Genomic DNA, 15,868 nt, shown 5'->3' with positions numbered 1-15,868 from the left:
AAGTTAATGTATGATCATCTAATTATCTTCCCCTCTTCAAATCCCTACTTAAAGCTCATCTCCTCCAAGAGGCCTTCCCAGACTGAGCTCCCCCCTTTTTCTCTCTGCTCCCTCTACCCTCCCCCTTCACCTCTCCACAGCTAAACCCTCTTCTCCCCCCTTTCCCTCTCCTCCTCCCCCCTCCCATCCCACCCCCTCAGCACTGTACTCGTCTGCTCAACTGTGTATATCTTCACCCTATTTATTTTGTTTATTTTGTTTAATGAGATGTACATCACCCTGATTCTATTTAGTTGCCATTGTTTTTATGAGATGTTCTTCCCCTTGACTCTATTTATTGCCAATGTTCTTGTCTGCCTGTCTCCCCCGATTAGACTGTAAGCCCATCAAAGGGCAGGGACTGTCTCTATCTGTTGCCGACTTGTACATTCCAAGCGCTTAGTACAGTGCTCTGCACATAAAGAGCACTCAATAAATACTATTGAATGAATGAATGAATGAATGGATGTGTGATAGAGTTCAAATTTTTTTCAGGAATGACAAACTGAATCTTACTTTGACTTGATGTTGGCTTCAGGTGGAAATACTTTTATGATGCAATTTTTCATTCATTCATTCAATCGTATTTATTGAGCACTAATTTTTGAGACCAATAAGAATCTGACCTTTGCACACTTGAAAATAAAGCAGAGGCATAGCTTTGGCTTTTTTTGTGACAAGCTTTCCTCTTTTAGTTGAAGTGGATATCTTGATACATAGGTTTATTTATGTCTCCAGTCTAGATGATAATTGTTTTTTCTGTGGCTAGAGAACTGGTTCACAGAGACAGAAATTTGGCTATGCCTCAAGGCAACTAATGTAAATTTAGCACATTTTAGATTGTAAAAAATAGATGATAGGCCTAAAATAAATCAGGTCATGAAGAATTAGAATTTTAGGGAGCTCTGCCTTCCCTTTCCAGTTCCATTCTCCTTTTCCCTTTCTTTTGTTCTTTGTTATTGCCTTTCTTCTCTACTGCCTGCCACCTGAGGTACCACACTTTGAAACATGATTTTTTTCTTTCATTTCTCATTTCCAGTTTTCATTCTGTTATGTTTTTATGAGGTCTCTGTGTCCTCTGAGAATATTTGTTGGCAATTGCTTGCATTTGAGAAAGAGTAGGATGGAATGAATGTGTCTAGTGTGGCTGATATTTGAAATGGACTGATAGGAATCTTGGGAGGAGTTAAGATATTTTTGAGGGTTCCTGGAATATTTCGAGTCATCTGAAGTCTTGGATGGGCCATAGATATGGAAACCACACCAAACAAACTCCGGAAATGTGGGTTTGTACCCGGCTAGTGTGGCCAATCAATCACTGGTCTTTATTAAGTACTTACAGTGTGCAGAGCGCTGTACTAAGCACTTGGGAAAGTACAGTACGGTAGAATAGTGGGCATGATCCCTACTCACAAGGAGCTTACAGTCTACAGTGTCCAAAAATGGCACTGGTGTATAATAATAATGATGATGGCATTTGTTAAGCGCTTACTATGTGCCAAGCACTGTTCTAAGCGCTGGGGTAGATGCAGGGTAATCTGTTTGTCCTACATGGGGCTCACAGTCTTAATCCCCATTTTACAGATGAGGTAACTGAGGCACAGAGAAGTTAAATGACTTGCCCAAAGTCACACAGCTGATAAGTAGCAGAGTCAGGATTAGAACCCACGACCTTTGACTCGCAAGCCCGTGCTCTTGCCACTAAGGCCCACCTTTGCCAAAGGGTCCCCTCCCTCCTATATAGTCTATTGGAATGTTTTTCCATGCAAATCATCTTATTTTCAAGTGCTTATAGCTCTCAGTCACTCAGGAAACAATAAGGGCAACAATAGTGAAAAGAATAATCAGTGAGTATTGCAGTATCAAAAATAAAAGGCAGCGTTTACCAGTACAAACAGGTACCCTGACTTGCACAAAACTAGAAACCCAGGTGTTTCTATTTCTGTCCTATTCCTAGTTGACTCAGCTCTCCCTGTCCTCAGCGGCTAACCTGGACATCGCAATGGGACAGGGGAGAGTCATGGTCTCAGACTCTGCCTTTCAGCAGCAAGGAGAAAATCAGACAGCGGGAACCTGGTCCCAGTTGGACGGAAGCCCAGGCGCCCTATAGTTCTGTACTCTGAGGCTTCCCATTTGGGTGCAGCCGGGCTCCAGTGTGTAGTGAGGGTTGAAGGACTTTGGCTGGGGTTTCCGTGGTCCCGGCCCACCCTTTCCCTGCAGCGGCCTTTGTGGACAGGTGAGGCTGGGGGTAGGGGAGATCTATTCCCTGCCCCTTTGCCAGTAACCTGGTTAGAACAGGGCTGGAGGAGAAAGGAGGCTGGGGAGACCTCTCCGTCTGCATTCAACTGGATCACCCCTGCATGAGTGGGGTGCCCAGACCCCCAAGGGCATCTCCTTCTGAATTGTCCTTTCCTAAACGCTTAGTACAGTGCTCTGGATGCAGTATGTGTTCAATAAACATCATTGATGGATTGATTGGTGCCATAGGGGCCGTTCCCCTTATTCTGGGATGGAATGACCTAAGGCCCCCGCCTCCAGATGGCCACATGATGGTCCTTGCCGGTCATGTCACGTAATGAAAGCCTTCAGATGTGCCCTATCCTAGAATGCTGTTTTTAAAAAATGGTATCTGTTAAGCCCTTACCATTGTCAAGCACTGTTCTAAGCCCTGGGGTAGATACAATTTTGTCAGGTTGGACACAGTCCTTGTCCCACATGGAGTTCACAGTCTAAATTGGAGGGAGGAGGATTTAATCCCCATTTTACGGATGAGGTAACTGAGGGACAGAGAAGTTAAGCGACTTGTCCAAGGTCAGTCACTAAGCATTTGGGAGAGTACAATATTACAGTATAAATGTTATTATTATACATAATATTATTACGTATATGATTAGCTCTCAATCGTATTTGTTAAACTCTTACTATGTGCAGAGCACCATACTACACTCTTGGGAGAGTATGATATAACAGAGTTGGTAGACACCACTAACGACCTGCCCACGACGAGCATACCATTGATTGTGAAATCTCCCCAAGTGGCAGTTGGTTAACTGCTGTGTATGTTTCTGACCCATCACTAAGTGAGGTCAGGCATAGTTAGGCATAGTTAGGTTGTCCATTTGTCCCGTTGTATACTGAACATTCTGGTTTTGCTGCTGGTTTCCGTGGCTGACTCAGTGCCAGACTTTATACGCCTCTGGAAGGAGAACCCAATAGCGGTGAAACAAATGGGAGAGTCAGGATCCCCAGGAGAAGCAGCATGGTCCTCTGGGAGTCAGAGGACCTGGATTCTAATCCCGGTTCTGCCGACTGCTTGCCGTGTAACCCATGTTATATTATATTATTTCACTTTGAGAAGGACCAGACATGCACACAACAGTTTACCAGTTGCTATCTGGGGAGAGTGCACAATCAGTCAATCAGTGGTATGCTCCCTATGGGTAGAGAATGTGGCTACCAATTCTGTTATATTGCATATTAATCGATTGAGCGCTGTTTGCAGAGCACTGTACTAAGCACTTGGGCGAGTACAATACCGGGCGAGTACAATACCACAGAACTGGTAGACACGTTCTCTGCCCACAACGAGCTTACAGTATAGAGGACAGAGCAGTACTGTGAACTTTTTTTTCTTTCAACCCCAGCTCCTTTGTGCTGTAAACAAAAATGATAGACTCGCCCCAAATTCTAAAATTTTTTCCAGGTCACAGTCCTCCTTCTCCAGGCCTCTGTCCCTGCTGGGAAGAAGAGGGAGTATGAGTGGGCTAATGTGGGCAACATGTTTAAGTGGGGGGAGCGCACAGGAGTCGAAGCAGCCATGCAGCCTGGGCCTGGCGGCGGGGGACTCGGGGACCATTCCTCTTAAATAATGATGGTATTTATTTAAGCGCATACTATGTGCTACTTCATCATCATAGGTTTAGTTTGATCTTTTAAATTTCTCACGCGCTTTTGAGAAGCAGCATGGCTCAGTGGAAAGAGCACAGGCTTGGGAGTCAGAGGTCATGGGTTCGAATCCTGGATCTGCCACTTGTCAGCTGTGTGACTGTGGGCAAGTCACTTAACTTCTCTGTGCCTCAGTTACTTCATCTGTAAAATGGGGATTAAGACTGTGAGCCTCACGTGGGACAACCTGATTACCCTGTATCTACCCCAGCGCTTAGAACTGTGCTCTGCACATAGTAAACACGTAACAAATATCAACATTATTATTATTATTATTGTTATTTTCTGCTCCACCTCTTCACCAATCTGCATCCCCCTCCGCCCTCCTTCAGGGTCTTTTTAAAAACTCATCTTTTGGATGATGTTTTTGATTACTGGTTAGGCTTTCCATCCACCTTCTCCAGTACCTATAGATTCTTCCATCGTATAGCTCTGTAAATCTCATTTCTAGTGTAATATTCTAGCTCTGTGTTCTAGGACTTTACATTTTTAAATCACCATTCATGTTCCCAGGTCAGAGTGTTTTCTCTTTTTTTTTTTTGTTCTTAGATGGCAAGATTCTTGAAGGCCAAGCACTCTCTCTTACACTTCTTTTATAATTCCCAACAGCACTTAGTTCAGTGCTCTGCACAAAACAGGCATTTAATAAGTACTATGGATGAAAATGAACAAAAGCTCTATTATGGGAGTATAAACTGTGTTTAGATTAGAGAAAATTGAATAATGAAGTTCTTCATTACCAAATGAGTACTCAGATCTGGTTTTACACTAACATATGAATCTGCAACTGAGTCTATGGCTACAGAAGCACAATGAACTGAAGAGATGAGCAATATCTAGTGAACCTTATCAACAGTAGCATCCAACTGAATCATTCCAACCAAAATGCATCCCCCCCATCCCCTCACCATTTTTCCCTAAGTGATTTTTAAAAATAATTGAATGTCTTAATTTCACGTTGCTTGCATTCGTCTTCCCCCTTTCCCTGTGAGTCTTGGGGTGGAAGAAGATGAGGTCCCCTCTGGAGAGAGTGGCAGGGGAGATTGTGTCATCTGGGGAGAGCCAGATTTTAGTAATGGCGAGAAGAGGCGATGACTGGTTGGGGAACAGGTCAGTGATAAAGAGAAACTTTCCTGGGATGGAGCAGAGTTCCACAGTCTGCACTTAGCTGAGGCTGGGGGAGGGGTAGGTAGAAGGGGTGGGGAGGGGTTGGATGGGAGTGAGCAGTTATGGCTTTTTTTCATATTATAGAAAATTATCTCTAATAATTTCCTTTCTGCTACTTTTCTAGGTGTCACACCTGTGTATCATAACATGTTTGCTCTAATGTGTGAGACAGACAGGACCTGGTATCCTCCCAACCACGTCTTCCATATAGACGAGTCAACCAAGCACACCGTCCTGTACCGAATAAGGTAGTGAAATTATTCATTTGGTGGTGAATGGAAGAAAACAAGAAGCATGTGATTCATTATTAAATTAGTTAGAAAAAAACAAGGCATTGAAACCAACGGAGAGCAAAATGAAAAATCAAAACATAACTTCTTATATATAGGCAGTTTCTAAGTGAGCCTGGTGAAAGGTTTAGTTTTGGAAAGATCGTGATCTTTTTCCTGTTGAGTTTTTGTTGTTCCTCTCGTTAGTCAAATCAAAGTAATATTGGAGACTTGTCAGTTTGAAAAGAAAAGAAGCAAAAACTAAGGCCTTCATTAAAAGTTGATTAACACGATAAATATGCCCGACAAAAGGTATCCGATATAATTAGGATGTTGGTGATAGGGGTGCTTCATTTTTCATTCACTGAGCAAGAGATGATCTGTTTTTGAAAAGTGTCATTCCAGAGCAGTATGTTCACTTGTTTAGCCTTCTTCTCATAAACCTTCCTGGAAGGGTTAGCGGCCTTGTACAGGTGAGCTTCTGGATATGGACTATTTGAAGATGGAGCTACAGGCTGGGGACAATGATCATACGCTCTCCTGAACTCCCGCTCCCCTCAGGATGGGCTTCCATACACATTCCTTCGAGAAGATGATGATGATGATGGTATTTGTTAAGCACTTGCATGGGAGGCCACATTGCAAAATTTGTGGAGGCGTCGGGGAGTGAGTTGAATTCGGAATAAGCCTGGTTTGAATAGAAAATATGAGAGCATGGCAAAGGGAGTTTGTTCGCCTCTAGACTGTTCGCCCCCCCCCCCCATTTTAGTCTCTAAGCTCGTCACGGGCAGGGGACGTGCCCCCTAATTATGGACTGTAATTAGGTTCAATCTCTCTTTGAATCTCTCTTTGAATTTTACTCCCCCAAGCGCTTTGTACATGGCTCTGCACCTAGTAAGCGCTCAATAAATGGTAACAATTGATCGATTCTTCTCTTGGCAGCTCCACAGTGGTGAATTGTTGGGTCCCCCAGACCTAAAATATCAGTTATGTTTGGTCCATTTGCTATTGTCGAGTAATACTTATTAACCGTCAGAGTGGCAGGTGCTGGATAAAACTCCCTCTCTCAAGGAGCATACGTATATCTGCCTCCTTTCCTTGATTCAGATGAATTTAGCCTCAGTACTCTAATCGTGTGTCTTACAGGTTTTACTTTCCTCACTGGTATTGTAATGGAGATAAGCGAGCCTACCGACATGGGATTTCTCGAGGCTCTGAGGCCCCTCTTCTTGATGATTATATCATGTCTTACCTCTTTGCTCAGGTATGATTTTGGTTTATGGCTGCATTCCCGGATTTTGATAAACTTTTGCTCTCCTAGCTCTCCCCTCCCCTCTGTATTCTCCAATAGTCAGAGGCAGCTTCACACAGGGATGGTCTTTACTTTGTCACAGACAAAATGTGGAGAAGGGCAGAGAGTTTGATGTTTTGTCTCAGTTCTCAGCCTAGGCGTTACCGTAGCCAACCTGATTAACTTGTATCTACCCGAGCGCTTAGAACAGGGCTTGGCACATAGTAAATGCTTAACAAATACTCTTATTACGAAATACGATTGAATGACATTACTATTATTATTATTAGATCGATAAAGCCAAGGACCTTGTGGCTGCGGGCAGCAGAATACAGTCTCATTTTACCGAGATTCCTCTAGTTAGCCATTTAGTCGTCACTACTGTAGATCCTTTCAGAAAGGGCTCTGTCAGTTACAGCCCAAAACAGGAGTGGTTTCTCTAGGGATTTAAAATGCTCTTGTAGAACTCCTATAGCTATATGTTTCCCATTTTTTTCATGTGGACTCAGAGACAGAGTAGCTGCCAGAGGGGAAAAATATGCTACTTTTTAAGCCGTTTGAATCATTACATCACCTAGGAATCTATAGTTCTGATAGTACTTGGAAGTCTGGTATGTAAGAAGTGAAACCAAAAAGGTTATTTCCCTGACAATCCTGCTGTCTCAGAGAAGCAGCATGGCTTAGTGGAAAGAGCAAAGGCTTGGGTGTCAGAGGTCACGGGTTCTAATCCCGGCTCCGCCACTTATCAGTTGTGTGACTTTGGACAAGTCACTTAACTTCTCTGTGTCTGTTACCCCATCTGTAAAATGGGGATTAAGCTTGGGAGCCCTACATGGGACAGCCCGATTACCTTGTATCTACCCCAGCACTTAGAACAGAGCATAGTAAGCGCTTAACAAATACCATCATTATTATTATTGTTATTTTGCATGCCAATCTCCTCCCTGTAAAAACTCCCCAAACCTCCCAAAATTTAATTTGTGAAGATGCCATGTGCCACTGAATTGGTATTTTAAAAGTGCCCAAGACAATGCCTAGGGAGGGTTAATGGGGGCTAGAGGAGGCTAATACTACTATCACTGTTAATACAAATACTTTCTGTATTGCTTGCCAAAGTCCGTTGCCGTGTTTGTTTTGCTCTCTTCGGAGGACCTGGGGACCACCTCAAATAATGATGGTAAACGTATTTGTGAAGGTGCCAAGTGCTGTATTAAGAAGGCCATGGGTTCTAATCCTGGCTCTGCCATTTGCCTGCTGTGTGACCTCGGGCAAATCACTTCACTTCTCTGTGCCTCAGTTACCTCATCTGTAAAAATGGGGATTGAGACTTTCAGCCCCCCGTGGGATGGGGACTGCGTCCAAACCGATTTGCTTGTTTCCACCCCAGCGCTTAGTACAGTGCTTGGCACATAGTAAGCACTTAACAAATACCATAATTATTGTAATTATTATTAAGAGCTGGTGGGGTAGGATGCAAGGCAGTCAAATCAGACACAATCCCAGCCCCACATGGGCTCCTAGTCTAAGGAGGAAGGAGAACTACTATTTATAGCAGCACCTTCTGGAGCCCCCTACATGAAATTGAGTCAGATTTTGGATGTTGGGTATGGCGGGGTCAACGTCGAACCTGGCTGGGCCCAGTTTGGAGACACGTGCTTCTGGGCATTCCCTACAGCTCACTTGTAGGGCCGTGTTGAACCAGGGGACAGTGGAAGATGAGACAGACTCTTTTTGGCACACAAGGGCTATACGCTGTTGAAACACTAAGTTCCAGCCCTTTCGAGAGCAGCGTGGCTCACTGGAAAGTAGACGGGCTTTGGAGTCAGAGGTCATGGGTTCGAACCCCGGCTCCGCCACTTGTCAGCTGTGTGACTTTGGGCAAGTCACTTGACTTCTCGGTGCCTCAGTTGCCTCATCTGTAAAATGGGGATTAAGACTGTGAGCCCCCCGTGGGACAGCCTGATTCCCCTGTGTCTACCCCAGCGCTTAGAACAGTGTTAAGTAAGCACTTAACAAATACCAACATTATTATGACCATCCATGTATGCTTAGGCAGAAGTGCCCTCCAGAAATGAAGCAAGTGCCTGGATCTGAGCCGGACACCACGGTCTTGGTGCTTTACTTAGTCTGGGCAGAGACTGGGCACTGGGTCGGGTAGGCCAGCCTGCAAAAATTTGTCCCCCACATACCTCAGGCTTTCACCTTGGCCCCGTTCACTGTTGGCTGGATGTTTGGGATCAGCAACTAAAAAATCCAAAGAGATCAATGAAATTACTTCATTCTCTAAAATGGATCCCGGACACCCCAGCCAGGTTACAGTATGCCAAGGCTTTATTTTCACCAAACTACTACCTTTTAAAAGCCCGGTGATTCAGAATCCTGACAGCCGAGGGTTCTGTTCAACCAGGTGTCAGGAAGTCAGAGAGTGACAACTAAGCCTCTATTCTTGTTTCTCGGTTGATGCTTTGAGAGTTCAAAAGCTAAAGCTAGTGAAACAAGAAGAGAGCCACTACTATTGTGATTCTTTTTATAGTACTGAAACGAACTGAGAGGAGGCGAACATTTTCACATCCTCTCGGACCTCTTCAGAATTAAAGCCAGCACCCTACAGTGGTCTTCTTAGTGTCATGGCGTCTACTTGCCGGTGTTTGCTGGTTGTGGCTTTATGTAGCTCTTAATACAGTGCTCTGCACACAGTTAGCACTCAGTAAATGCACTTGATTGATTGATTGATTGATCGATGATGACCAAGACAGATCAGATGGACTGCCAGAGTATGCCCTTCCCACCTTAAAAGCCCTTGTAAAAATCACCTCTCCCCCTAGAACCCTTCCTTGGGGAACCCTCATTTCCCCTACCCATCCACTGCTCTACGTCACCTATGCACTTGGATCTGTACCTCTTAAGCTTCTGATAGTCACACCTCAGCAGCATGGCTCAGTGAAAAGAGCACAGGCTTGGGAGTCAGAGGTCATGGGTTTGAATCCCAGCTCTGCCACTTGTCAGCCTTGTGACTGGGCAAGTCACTTAACTTCTCTGTGCCTCAATGACCTCATCTGTAAAATGGGGATTAAGACTGTGAGCCTCACGTGGGACAACCTGATTACCCTGTACCTACCCCAGTGCTTAGAATAGTGCTCTGCACATAGTAAGCGCTTAACAAATAGCAACCTTATTATGTACATTTCCCCTATCTGTAATTTGTTTCAATGTCTGTCTCCCCCTCCAGACTGAAAGCTCCTTGTGGTAAGGGATCGTTTCTGCCATGAGAAAGCAGCGTGGTCTAGTGGAAAAAGCCACGGTCCTGGGAGTCAGAGGATCTGGGTTCTAATTCCGACAATGCCCCTTGTCTTTTATGTGACCCGGGGCAAGTCATTTAACTTCTCAGTGCCTCAGTTCTGTCATCCATAAAATGGGGATTAAATCCTATTCCCTCCTACCTAGACTGTGAGCCCCATGTGGGACTGGAACTCTATCCACCCTAATTATCTTGCATCTATACAGTGTTTACACCAGTGCTGGGCACATTGTCAGCACTTAACAAATACCCTAATTGTTAGTAATTATTATTATTAATATTATTACCTTCTCAGTGGTATTGTATTTTTCCCAAGTGCTTAGTACAGTGCTCTGCACACAATAAGTGCTCAATAAATATGAATGAATGAATTTAATATCATTGATTGATTGAGGTACAATAGCAATTGATATGACTGCATTTGTAATTGCTATTATTAATGTAAATAAATGAATTAGGACTCAATACTTACATAAGATACTTAAGTACCGAGGGACGAATATCAAGTGCTTAGAGGGTATAGATCCAAGTTGTATGGGCAATGTGGAAGGGAGAGGTAATAGGGGAGGGCCTCTTGGAGGAGATGTGATTTGAATAAGGCTTTGAAGAAGGGGAGAGTAGTGATCTGTCTTACATGGACGGGGAGGGAGTTCTATGTCAGAGGCAGGGAGTGGGCAAGGGGTTGGAAGTGAGATAGATTAGAAGGAGGTACGGTAATTATTATAATCCACTCTCTTGTATTGTACTTTCCCAAGATTTTAGTAAAGTGCTTTGCATACAGTAAATGCTCAATTAATACAATTGACTGATTGATTGAGGTGCAACAGCAATGGATATCCCTGTACTGGTAGAACTGAAGGTAGCCCCTCCTGGTCATCCAAACATAACAGTAACCATAATGATATTAAAAATAGTATTTGTTAAGAAGTTACTGTAGTGCCAGTCACTGAGCTGAGTGCCGGGGCGGTTATAAGATAATGAGATGAGGTGCATTCTTCGGGGCTTCCAGGCTACTCCCTCCTCTTGTGCCTCTGACCCAATCCCTTCTTTTCTTCTCTCCTGACCACTGTCTTCAACTGTTCAGTTTCCAGTAGCTTCTTCCCTCCTGCATTCCAACTTGCGCCAGTTTCCTTAAAAACCCCTCCCTTGATCCCCATGGATCCCTCCAGTTCTTGCCCCATCTCCCTCCTCCCATTCCTCCCCAAATTTCACATTTGAGTTGTCTACACCTGCTGCCCCCACTTTCTCTCCTCCAATTCTCTCCTTGACTCCCTCCATTTTGATTTCGACCCCCTTCACGGCATAGAAACGTCCCTCTCTGAGGTTACCAATGACCTTCTTGCCAAATCCGACAGCCACTACTCCGTCTTAATCCTCCCTGACTCCTTGAAACACTATCCAATCGTGGCTTCACTGATGTTGTTCTTTCCTGGCTCCGCTCCTCTCTCCCTGGCTATTCCTTCTCGGTCTCTTTCGCAGGCTCCTCCTCTGTTTTCCACCCTCTAACCGTGGGAGTACCTCACGGCTCAGTTCTGGGTCCCCTTCTATTCTCCACCTACACCTGCTCCCTTGGAGGATTCATTCACTCCCATGGCTTCAACTACCATCTCTATGCAGATGATTCCCAAATCTACCTCTCCAGCTCTGACTTTTCTCCTTCTCTGCAGTCTCATATTTCCTCCTGCCTTCAGGACATCTCTACCTGGATATCCAACTAATCCCTCAAGCCAAACAGTCCAAAACAGAACTCCTCTCAGTCATTCAATTATATGTATCGAGAGCCTTCTATGCGCAGAGCACTGTGCTAAGTATTTAGGAGAGTACAATATAACAGAGTTGGTAGAAATGTTCCTTGCCCACAACAAGCGTACAGTCTAGAGCTAACAGTATTCTCCCCTTGATTTTTCCATCATGGTAGGCAGCACAACCAAGACCTTAAATGGCTTTATCCCAGACTCACCTCTTTCATTCAACCTACATATTCAATCTGGTCACCAAATCCTGTGGGTTCTACCTTCACGGCATTACTAAAAATCCACCCTTTCTTCTCTATCCAAAATGCTACTGTGCTGATCCAAGCACTTAACCTTCTCCTGCCTTGACGACAGCATCTTCCTCTTTGCTGAGCTCCCTGCCTCCTGTCTCTCCCCATTCCAGTCATTACTTCACTCTACTGCTCAGATCATTTTTTCTCAAAAAAACATTGACCACATCTCTCCACTCCTCGAGATCCTCCAGTGGTTGCCCATCCACCTCTGCATTAAACAGAAGCTCATTACCATTGGTTTTTAAAACACTCAGACAACTCATCTCCTCCTCCTTTACCTGACCGATTTCCTATTACAACCCAGTCTGCGCACTGTGCTGCTCTAACACCAGCTTTCTCACCGTACTTCCTTCTAATCTATCTCACTTCCAACCCCTTGCCCACTCCCTGCCTCTGACATAGAACTCCCTCCCCGTCCATGTAAGACAGATCACTTCTCTCCCCTTCTTCAAAGCCTTATTCAAATCACATCTCCTCCAGGGGGCCCTCCCCTATTACCTCTCCCTTCCGCATTCCCCATACAACTTGGATCTATACCCTCTAAGCACTTGATATTCGCCCCTCGGTACTTAAGTATCTTATGTAAGTATCGAGCCCTAATTCATTTATTTATATTAATGTCTGCTCCCTCCCCCCCACCCAGATTTTAAGCTTCTCGTGAGCAGGGAATGGGTGACTTGGTTGTACTCTCCCAAGTGCCAAGTGCAGTGGTCTGCACGCAGTAAGTGCTCAATAAGTGCCATTGATTGATTCCCCCTCTAGGCTGTGAGAATTCCCCCTCTAGGCTGTGAGATCGCTGTGGGCAGGGGATGTGTCTGTTTATGGTTGTAGTGTATTCTCCCAAGCGCTTAGTACAGTGCTTTGCACACAGTATAGGCTCAATGAATACGGTTTATTGAACTTTATAGGCTTTTCTTTTCTCCCTTTTACTGTGGTTATTTAGGAAGCATACAGCCACACTAGCACAAAGACAACTCTCTTCCCATTCTTCACATTCCTTGTTTTCAAAAAATAGCTATGCTCTTTGCCTTTCTTTCTTCTATGACTGTGACCATAGCCCAGGTTCCTTATTTGATATGTTCCTTATCTAAAATGCTAGATACATATTGAATTTTCAAGTGTGGGGGTTGAGATTTAAATTAGTTCCTTTATTTTGTATATTGAAATCCCTATACTGCTGCAAAACCAATTGAATTTACGTTAAAGTTGCAGTTCATAAAGTCTCTCTTCATATCCTTTTGTGGTACTGAAGAAATTCAACAATCCTGGCTTCTTATCAAGGAGAGGCAGAATGAGCAAAACTTTTTAATCAATGCGATGACATAACCAGCATTTATCAGTGTTTCATGGTTGACATTTTTAAAGCCTCTTCCCCTCCCCCACCCCATCTTTTTGGGGAGAATGGTCCTCTGTCCACTAAAATGAACAGAGGATGATGAACCATTACTTGAGGAGCGGCTCTAGGTGAGGCAAATATAGTCTAGTTCTCTTAAATCTCAATTTCATCTCTGGCAGCATTTATTTAACCTGGAAGATTTTACTTTTCCAAAAAAAAATGAAAACCTTATTTTCTTCTCTCTCTCATTTGAAATTTTTTTTAAAGGTTTCTAGCTGAAAAAAGTATTGAAAGAATTTCAGTTATGTCAAGCGTGGCTTCATTTTCCTTTTTCACCCATGACTCATTCTGCCAAATTTGATGCTGGTAGTGTCAGATGATTTTCAGTTGATCAAATTAATGAAAGCATTTTTCTGATTCACTGAAATGGGAAAAGTATTTTTTTCAGACTTGCAGGTTAGAGATAGCTGAAATTTCTCCCCATTACCTCCTCCGCAAGTTCCTCTCAGATCCGGAGTTGAAATGTTCAAGCCCCAGGTAATTTTTTTTAAAAAGGCATTACAGTAGTAATGAAGCGAGGAAGGTAAAGGTTTATAGAAGAAATTGTTTTTCAGCCTTAACTGTAGCATTTTTTTGAATTGGCAGTGCTAAATACTATGAAGAAACATCTCCAGGATCTGCCCCTTTCTCTCCACCCAAACTGGTACCATTCCGGTCCAGTTTTGGGGTTTTTTTAAATGTTTTTTTTTATGGTATTTGTTCAGCATTTACTATGTGCCAGGCACTAATACTGAGCACTGGGGTAGAGATACAAGCTAATCAGATTGGACACAGTCCATGTCCCACGGGGAGATCACAGTCTTAACCCCCATTTTACAGATGAAGTAGTTGTGGCACAGAGAAGTTAAGGGAGTTGCCCAAAAGCACACAGCAGACAAGGGGAGGAACCGGGGTTAGAACCCAGGCCCTCTGACTCCCAGGTCTATGCTCTTTCCACCAGGCCACGCTGCTTCTGAAGTTTCTGGTCTTGCCATGGCTAGACCATCACATCAGTCTCCTCACTGGTTTCCCAGCCTCCAGCCTCTCTCCTCTCCAATCTATACTAAGTGCTGCTGCCCAGATCATCTTCCTGAAGATATTTGGCTCACATCTCTCCCCTCCTCAAAACCCTCTACTGGCTTCCTGTGTCTTTCTACATCAACCTAAAACCCTTCACAGTAGGCTTCAAGGATCTCCTCCATCTGGCCCCACCTTACGTATCTACTCTCAACACTTGCTATATCCTAACTCACTGTTTCGATTCCTTGACACCAGTATTTTAGCTGTACCTTGCTATCGACTCTCCGGCTTCAGTTCCCTTGCTCACGCCGTTCACCAAGCGTGGAACTCCCTCCCTCCCCTCAAACAGACCACAGCTCTCCCCACGCTCAAATCTCTCCTAAAATCACATCTCCTCCAACCACAAGGTTTCCCCAGTTAATTTCCCAGCACCCTGAGCCATATAATAATAATAATAGTAATGGTATTTGTTAAGTGCTTACTATGTGTCAAGCACTGTTCTAAGTGCTGGGTTAAATACAAGGTAATCAGGTTGTCCCACGTGGGGCTCACAGTCTCAATCCCCATTTTACAGATGAGGTAACTGAGGCACAGAGAAGTTAAATGACTTGCCCAAGGTCACACATCAGACAAGTAGAACCTGTGACCTCTGACTCCCAAGCCTGTGTTCTTGCCACTAAGCCATGCTCCTTCTCTATATTGATTCCTTCTCTATATTGATTCCCCTCCACTCTACCGAGACTGCTCTCTCTAAGGTCACCCATGACCTCCTTCTTGCCAAATCCAATGGCTCCTACTCCATTCTGATCCTCCTTGACCTCTCTGCTGCCTTTGACACTGTCGACCATCCCCTCCTCCTCCATACCTTATCTCACCTTGGCTTCACGGACTCTGTCCTCTCCTGGTTCTCCTCTTACCTCTCTGGCCGATCATTCTCGGTCTCCTACGCTGGAGCCTCCTCCCCCTCCCATCCTTTAACTGTTGGAGTTCCTCAAGGGTCAGTTCTTGGCCCTCTTCTGTTCTCCATTTACACTCACTCCCTCGGTGAACTCATCCGCTCTCACGGCTTTGACTACCATCTCTACGCAGATGACACGCAGATCTACATCTCCGCCCCTGTCCTCTCCCCCTCCCTTCAGGCTCGCATCTCCTCCTGCCTCCGGGACGTCTCCACCTGGATGTCGGCCCGCCACCTAAAACTCAACATGAGCAAGACTGAGCTCCTCATCTTCCCTCCCAAACCCGGTCCTCTCCCAGACTTCTCTATCACCGTGGATGGCACGACCATCCTTCCCGTCCCGCAGGCCCGCAATCTTGGTGTCATCCTTGACTCGTCCCTCTCGTTCACCCCACACATCCTATCCGTTACCGAGACCTGCCGGTTTCACCTCTACAATATCGCCAAGATCCGCCCTTT

The 15,868-nt window shown here is 44.7% G+C and overlaps 1 protein-coding gene across 11 annotated transcripts in view; it reads left to right on the top strand.

Moving 5' to 3' along the window:
* JAK2 (Janus kinase 2) overlaps positions 1-15,868 on the top strand; it is a 176,188-nt gene that overhangs the window by 77,424 nt on the left and 82,896 nt on the right. For all 11 annotated transcript variants that reach the window (XM_029056389.1, XM_029056386.1, XM_029056385.2 and 8 more), the window contains 2 exons: positions 5,276-5,399; positions 6,567-6,684. In XM_029056389.1, the coding sequence (XP_028912222.1) occupies positions 5,276-5,399; positions 6,567-6,684 (242 nt within the window). The remainder of the gene's footprint in view (positions 1-5,275; positions 5,400-6,566; positions 6,685-15,868) is intronic.

The sequence above is a fragment of the Ornithorhynchus anatinus genome, chromosome X5, assembly GCF_004115215.2.
Source record: "Ornithorhynchus anatinus isolate Pmale09 chromosome X5, mOrnAna1.pri.v4, whole genome shotgun sequence".
Classification (NCBI taxonomy): Eukaryota; Metazoa; Chordata; class Mammalia; order Monotremata; family Ornithorhynchidae; genus Ornithorhynchus; species Ornithorhynchus anatinus.
This window is presented reverse-complemented; position numbering and strand designations above follow the sequence as displayed.